This window comes from Phaseolus vulgaris, chromosome 4 (assembly GCF_051622355.1).
Source record: "Phaseolus vulgaris cultivar YP4 chromosome 4, ASM5162235v1, whole genome shotgun sequence".
Lineage (NCBI taxonomy): Eukaryota > Viridiplantae > Streptophyta > Magnoliopsida > Fabales > Fabaceae > Phaseolus > Phaseolus vulgaris.
In genome coordinates, this window is record NC_143501.1 from 21,124,938 (window position 1) to 21,133,361 (window position 8,424).

Genomic DNA, 8,424 nt, shown 5'->3' on the forward strand with positions numbered 1-8,424 from the left:
TTTTTATCTACAGATTATTTTTTGGTCACTAAATGGATTTGTTTATTTTTGTCACTAAATTAGCCGACCGAATTAACATTTATATTTATATTTTTAAACATATAATTTTAATTGAAATTATAATGCAAAATGTAACCTTGAAAAAAAGTCTTTCTTCACTTTGGGAAATTTTTTTTGGACCCAACTCTATATCTCATCGCCTTCGAAGCCATAAACCTCTACTCGCCAGCACAAGTAGCTTAGGGCAATGCTAAATCCTTCGTTCATCCTTTCTCCAGTTCCAAAATTGTGTCACCGTCGTAACCAAGGTTCGTTTGATGTAGTTAATTCTAGGAGCTTAAGGTCACTTGAAGAATTTAGGAAACGAGAGAAATTCCAATGGAATAATGGATTTCAATTTGTATTGAGTTAAGAGGAAGAATTCAAGAATTACAATTGAAGTTTCTTCTATCTATTCTCATAATAGCCTTATATAGCTATCTATACAACTTCCTACCAACCAACAGGAAAAAAGAAAAACATAACACTATAACTATCAAACTAAACAGAAAAACAGAACACTCTAACTATCAAACTAAACAGAAAAACAGAACACTCTAACTATCAAACCAACTTTGTCCTGTAACTGTTGAAGATGGGAAGCTTTGATGTGCCAAATCCAAGTGAAGCCTGAAGCTGTGTGATGTTTTAGGTTTAGGTTTTGGGTTGGGGTTTAGAATTGTTGTAAGATCAGTTTTTGAGTCTCAGACAAAGCTCATTTCAATAAGTTTTAAAGATTAAAGTGTTTTTCCATGCAAAGGGAAAAACAACCGATTAAAGTGTCGAGATAATCAGTTGTTTGTAACTTAGCTGGCAAAGAAGGTTTTACAACTATTTTATAACTAACAGGAGCATTCAACCTGTTAATTCGTGGTTTTAACCGATTAAATGTGTGTCCTTGTAACAAGTTTTTGAAAATTTGTTTTAACTGATTTGTTTGTTTAGATTTGCTTCAACGTTAGCATTTCAAGGATTATAAATATGTTTTTTATTCAAACGTTTAAAGATTGATGAAACAAAAGCTTTTGAAACTCTGAGTTGAGATTAATTTGAGAAATTACAAAACTGTTTCTGAAAAGGCTTCTACCAAGTTTTTAGTAAGATTGCTTTGTGCTTTGTTGTCTTTCAAAGAACTGATCTATAGGGTGCTGGTGTATTGTGTTTTAACACGTGTTTTCTAATCTTGTTCAAGTTCTTGTAATTGTTCATATAACATTCTGTATGACTGTGTAAAATCCTGTAAAGTCAGTGAGATTATGGCTTGAGGTGATTGTTGTGTGCAAAGAGGGTGTGTAGACTTTGTAGGATTCAAAATCACCTCTTTGTGTGTGGTGTTTGTGTAATCTGTGATTGGTTACATAGTGAAAACTCAGTGGTTTGACTGAGGACTGAATGTAGCTCTGTGATAGAGTGAACTGGTATAATCTCTGTGTGTAATTCTCTCTATCCCTTCTCTCTATATCTGTTTGTATTTTCCGCTGTCATAAACAACCTGTTAAACTGCAATTTTAACCGATTATAATTCTGCTTCTATTTCTGTTTGGTAATTTGATTAGCTTTCTGAATTGCTTTTCTGGGTTGATTGAAAAAGTTTTATTCAAAGCCAAGTATTTGCGAAAACAGTTTGAAAACATTTTCACCCCTCTTGTTGTAGCCATCAAACCCAACAGTAACATCGTTCTTTAACTTCAGTTAAACTTTCTTTGCGTTTTTCGAAATCTCTCACATGCATTTTCCAATTCCGTTTTTGTGTAATTGTAGCCACAAGGGGATTACATAGAGCGTCACCGAAGAGACTATGGCTTATCGCCTTGAGCACTTCAAACGCAAGTGCAAGAAAGAGGCTCGGAAAGTTCACAAGCGCTCCGCTATGGCTTAAAAGGTTTTGCCTCTTTTTATTTGGAATTTGGAATTTGAGTTATATGGTTGTATTTTCGAGAATCTAATTGGATTTTAATTCTTGTGGAACAGGCCCTTGGTATCAAGGTAAAGATTATTGCCAAGAAAAATTATGCTAGAAAGATGCAGATGAAGAAGACGTGAGAATTTTCTCATTTCATAGCTTTTAATTTTTTTTTTGTGGACTGATTTTTTGTATTTGCTAATGTATGTTGTTTTGTGTGTGTGACGTGGGGGGAGTGTTTTAGTTGTTAATGTGCTGCATTTTTTGCGTTGATGTAAAAAAAATGTTTTTGGTCGATTCGTTATGTCTAGATTGTATTGAATGATGTGTTTATTAAAGGTTTGTTGATTGATGTTAAATAACTAGCTTGGTAGTAGTTAAGTTTATGAGATGATAATGATTTACCTGTTGTGGTTGACAGTTTAGCCATGCATGAAGAGTCAACATCTAGGCTGAAGGCTGATGATAATGTTCAAGATGGAGCCGTTCCTGCTTATCTTCTGGACCGTGATAACACGACGAGAGCAAAGGCATGTCTCACGTAAATTATTGAATGATAGTTTTGATTCATGATTTCTTTTCGCCGAAGCATCTAAATTGAATTTCTGATTTTAGGTTCTCAAGAACACAATTATTCAAAAGAGGAAAGAGAAGGCTGGAAAGTGGGATGTTCCTCTACCCAAGGTAAGATTGCATTTGGTACTTTGTTCGTGGATGATTTTAAATGACCTCTGTTGAAATTGGTTTACCACTTGTCACAAAACCTGTGCTCTTCATGCATTAAGTAAACTTTGGATTAAATTGTTAATGAAAAAGTTTTATCCTTTTGCTACGGTGCTATGGGGAATACACAAGTATATTTTTTCTACTTTCTATCACACTTTATTTTTTTTTCTATATACAAATATGTTTATGTATGATATCTGATGTTATATATGTAATTCTCAACTTAACTGTAAGGCTTTCGTCATGGAAGGACGTGTGTGGTGCAATTCAGAATAACGCAAAACTTCTCATACCCAACAATAAAATATTCCTGTTGCAACCTCTGTCCTTTAAGGGTCCTTGCAATGCAACAACCATTGAAGTTCTGGTAAATCATAAACAATTATTTATTGTAATTTTTGCACATACATTTATGGGATTATACTCTTTTCCTTGTAGAGATAGTATTAAGTTTAGATTTTGGTTGGATTCTTTGTTTGCATGAGTGGAATTTTTTTGGGTACAACTATAATCACAATGGATGTTTGGGAAACTGCAGTAGATAACAAGAAGGCAAAGTCTTTCTTTTGAGCCGATACGCTTATAGTCTGAAATTAGACTAAGTTGCTGGATTCCTTGATTGATAATTTGATTTATGTATTGACATCCTGATGTTTTTAAAAAGGTTTAAACTTATCAGAATTATATGTAAATAATATGTCTATGTTTTGGTTTAAAAAGGTCTTCTCCCTCCCATCCGTTGCTTGACCCAATTGAGCGTGAAGATGCTTGGCCATGGACCTAGTGATAGGTCCTAGATGGTCTAGGCTTCCTCCTAGACGCTCCTTTTGTAGTCGCCCCTCATCTTGTGCTAGACTCTCTCCTCTTGAGTCTAGACGCTCCTCACATGGCTCTAGACGGTCTAGTCTTGGATCTTGGCTTCCATGGTGTGGTGAGCTTGGTCCTCCTCCATCATCCCCTCCCCCTTGGAAAGAATTTGTTCTCAAATCCAGCTCGTCCTCGTCGTCATTGGTACCTACAAATGGAGAAAGATCAATTACATTAAAAGTGTCATGTACTCCATATTCAAGAGGTAGGTCCAATTTGTATGCATTGTTATTGACTCTCTTGAGGACTTGAAAGGGTCCATCACCTCGGGGACTTAGTTTGGACTTCCTTTGAGTTGGAAATCGATCTTTGCGAAGGTGAACCCAAACTAAGTCTCCTTCCTCAAAAATGATTTCTTTCTTCCCTTTATTGTTGTATTTTGTGTACATTTTGTTGTTGTATTTGGATTTTAATCTTCTCATGCATTTTCTTTATAAATTCGGCTTTGATTACTCCTTCCTTATGCACAAATTCTTGTGGATTAGGAAGAGGTAACAAATCCATAGGTGTGAGAGGATTAAATCCATATACTACTTCAAAAGGAGAAGCATTAGTAGTCTTGTGGACTACTCGATTGTAAGCAAACTCAATGTGGGGAAGATACTCATCCCAAGATTTATGGTTTCCCTTCATGATAGCCCTAAGCATAGTCCCAAGAGATCGGTTGACTACTTCAGTTTGGCCATCCGTTTGAGGATGACAAGAAGTTGAAAATTGTAGTCTTGTTCCAAGTTTGCCCCAAAGAGTTTTCCAAAAGTGGCTTATGAACTTGGGATCTCTATCGGATACTATACTTCTAGGGAGACCATGAAGTCTCACCACTTCTCTAAAGAAGAGTCTAGAAATATTTTGAGCATCATCTACTTTGTGGCAAGGAATAAAATGGGACATTTTGCTAAAACGGTCCACTACCACAAAGATAGAATCATGGCCTCTTGCAGTCCTAGGGAGTCCTAAAATGAAGTTCATGCAAATGTCTTCCCAAGGAGCATTTGCAATCGGCAAGGGAGTGTAGAGTCCATGAGGCATTGTTCTAACTTGGCTTTTAAACATGATATGCATCTAGAACAATGTCTTTGGACATCTTTTCTCATGTGTGGCCAACAAAATTTTGCTTTCAAAATGTCTAGAGTCTTATCAACTCCAAAATGGCCCATGAGTCCCCCCTCATGTGATTCCTTGACAAGGAGTTTCCTATGTGTGCCTTGGGGAATGCAAAGTTTTCCTTCTTTAAAAAGATATCCCTCGGCCACATAGTACCCTCCTTGCGCTCTATGTTGACATTGGGCATAGATGGATGAAAATTCTTGATCCTCTGGGTAAAGCTCTCTTATGTGATCAAATCCAAGAATTTGAGCACCTAATTTTGAAAAGAGTGTATGCCGTCTCGAAAGAGCATCGGCCACTATATTGGTGCTTCCTTTCTTGTATTTGATTACATAAGGAAATTGTTCAAGAAAATCCATCCATTTAGCATGTCTCTTGTTGAGCTTGTGTTGGCCCTTTAAATATTTTAAAGACTCGTGATCACTATGGATGACAAATTCTTTGGACACAAGGTAGTGTTCCCAAGTCTTTAGGGCTCGCACAAGAGCATAAAGCTCTTTGTCATAGGTGGGATAGTTGAGGGTGGCACCATGGAGTTTTTCACTAAAATATGCAATGGGGTGTCCACCTTGCAACAATACCACACCTATGCCTACTCCCGATGCATCACATTCTATCTCAAAAGTTTTGGAAAAATTTGGAAGAGATAGAATTGGTGCATTGGTGAGTTGAGACTTTAGCCTTTGGAAGGCTTGCTCATGCTTATCATTCCAACAAAATGCAACATCTTTTTTTACAAGTTCATTCAAAGGAGAAGCTAGACTTGAAAAATTAGGCACAAACCTTCTATAGAAGCTAGCTAACCCATGAAAACTCCTTACATCACTTACATTTTGTGGAGTGGGCCACTCTCGGATGGCTTTGATTTTCTCGGGGTCAACATGCACCCCCCTTTTGTTGACTATGAAACCTAAGAAAACTACACTATCTACACAAAAGGTGCACTTATCCCTATTGGCAAAAAGACTATTTTTCCTAAGCACTAGAAGAACTTCCCTAAGGTGACTTAGATGGTCTTCTAGGGTTTTACTATACACTAGGATATCATCAAAATAAACTACTACATATTTACCTATGCAATCTCTCAAGGTATGATTCATGAGCCTCATGAATGTACTAGGGGCATTAGTGAGCCCAAAGGGCATCACCAAACACTCATATAATCCAAATTTGATCTTAAAAGCGGTTTTCCATTCATCACCCTCTTTGATTCGAATTTGGTGATATCCACTTTTAAGGTCAATTTTAGAGAATATGGTTGACCCATGTAGTTCATCAAGCATGTCATCAAGCCTTGGGATTGGATGCCTATACTTGATGGTGATGTTGTTAATTGCTCTACACTCACAACACATGCGCCATTTTCCATCTTTTTTGGGCACCAACAAGACAGGTACAGCATAAGGGCTTAGCCTCTTTTGAACCCAACCCTTCTCCAACAAGTCTTGAACTTGTGACTCTATCTCCTTGGTTTCCTCGGGGTTTGTTCTATAAGCGGGCCTATTTGGTAGGCTTGCCCTCGGAATGAAGTCAATTTGATGTTCTATACCTCTAATGGGAGGGAGTCCAATGGGTCCCTCATTAGAGAATATATCTTCAAATTCACTTAAAAGTTTTTCTATTTGAGGAGGTAGACTCATGAGTTCATTACTTGTGGCAGTGCATGTAAGTGTTCCTTTACAAAAGACTAGGCTTGGTTGTTCAACAAGAAGCAAATTTTCCAAAACGTTTTCAAAAGGTTTTTCTTATTGAGCAACCTTGTGGGAAGGAACACTCTTCTCCCACGCCTTCCTATCCCTAAGGATTTTCTCTTTTTCTAGCACTCTTTTTTTTTTCCTCATCCCTCTTATGTTTCATTTGTATTTGGTCTTTCACCACTTGAGAATGTGGTAAAGGACTAAGTACAAATTTCTTATGCTTGTGGGTGAAGGAAATCTCGTTAGTGAGACTATCATGCAAGGTTTTCTTGTCAAATTGCCATGGTCTCCCTAATAAGATGTGGCAAGCTTCCATAGGCACTACATCACATAAAACTTTGTCTTTGTAGTTCCCTATGGAAAACTTGATTTCCACTTGCTTATCTACACTTAGTTCCCCATTTTCATTAATCCATTGTAATTTGTAAGGTTTTGGGTGAGGAACTACTTGTAGATTAAGCTTTTCCACCATTCTAGCACTACAACAATTACAACTAGATCCACTATCCACAATGAGGGAACATATGTTTTCTAAAACATTGCATCTTGTATGGAATATGTTCTCCCTTTGTGTTTATATGGATGTGCTAGGGTGATTGCTGAGGGTTCTCCTAATCATTAGCAATTCTCCCTCTAGTGGAGCTACCCTCTCATCCTCTCCCCCTTCCTATCTCTCACTAGGCTCATCCTCGCCACTAGTGTATTCATCTACACCCTTTAAAAACAACGTCCTTTGGTTTGGGCATTGTGCTTGCACATGCCCTCTTCCATAGCACTTAAAACACTTAACATCTCTAGCTCGGATGGGTGGGGTGGAGGTTTCCTTGGTTAAGGGTTTGGTAGGTTCTTTTTGTTTTTCTCTTGATGTGCTACCCTCCCTTCTATATTCTTTCTTAGGATAAAAGCTAGAGTAGGAACTCACCCTTTGACTTGAAGTTTTGTGCAAAATTTGTTGTTCAACTTTAATGCAAAGTTGAACCAAGTCATTCAAGTCTTGGTAGGGAAGGATTTCTACCCTATCTCTTATCTCAAGTGAAAGGCCACTAGGGAACCTAGCTATGGTGGTGTCCTCCTCTTCCCTAATGGATGCTCTCATCATGTAGAGCTCTATTTTCTGCCTATACTCCTCTACACTCATATTTTTTTGTTGGAGTCTTTGGAGCTTGTTCATTAACTCCCTATGGTAGTATGAGGGTATATGTCGACGTCTTAGGGCTCCCCTAAGGTCATTTCAATACGTAATGGGAGGTTCCCTATGAAGACGTCTTTCTCTTTCGAGAGAGGTCCACCAATACACGGCGTTCCCTTGGAAGCTAAGGGCGGCTAGGGGTACCTTGCGTTCTTCACTCACCCTATGGCAAGCAAAGAGTTGTTCTACTTTCATCTCCCAATCTAGGTAGATTTCTACATTCTCCTTACCATGGAAGTGAGGTAGGTCTACTCTAACCTCCCTTGGCCCCTTTTGCTCCCTTTGCCTATTTCTTCTAGGGGGTGGTTGGTAATAGTCATTGATTCTAAGGCTTCCCTCCTCTAGAGACTCATTACTTTTAGAATGGGATGCATGAGTATGAGATTTTTTTTGATTTTTGAGACTTCTCTTCTTGGGCTTTAGTCAACTCATTGATTTTAGTCTCATTCTCCAATTGTCTAAATGAAATCATTTGCACAGCTTGTGAAACTTCTTTCAAAAGAGTTTTTATAGATTTTACTTCACTTTCAATAGACTTTGCAGAATGAGAAGAAGAAGATATGACTAAAGCTTTGTGTATACAAGTATTTTACCTTGAGAAAATTTAGGAAAGTCAAAGAAGGTAGTTTTCCAGGTAAGGGAGGTGAGTCACAGTGGACTACTTAAATACCAAGCCTTTGCCTTAGCCAAAAACTATCCCTCAATGTCTTCACACAAAGCTTTCTCTTAGTAAACCACTTAGAACACAATTAAGTTGGAGAAATCAGATTTTAATGCAAGAAAACAATGCAAGCTAACTAATTACCCAAGCAAGGATTAACAAAGCTTAAACAAAGCAACACAATTGAAAAGCATAACTAATTAAGCAAAGAGATGCAATTAAAAACAATTAACAA

The 8,424-nt window shown here is 37.6% G+C and overlaps 1 protein-coding gene across 1 annotated transcript; it reads left to right on the forward strand.

Moving 5' to 3' along the window:
* Nucleotides 1-1,837: 1,837 nt before the first annotated feature.
* LOC150027958 (uncharacterized) lies at nt 1,838-3,112 on the forward strand. Its single transcript, XM_090300972.1, has 6 exons — nt 1,838-1,891; nt 2,011-2,078; nt 2,364-2,472; nt 2,558-2,626; nt 2,919-3,035; nt 3,107-3,112. The coding sequence occupies exons 1-6, from the start codon at nt 1,838-1,840 to the stop codon at nt 3,110-3,112; spliced, it is 423 nt and encodes a 140-aa protein (XP_090157098.1).
* Nucleotides 3,113-8,424: the final 5,312 nt, after the last annotated feature.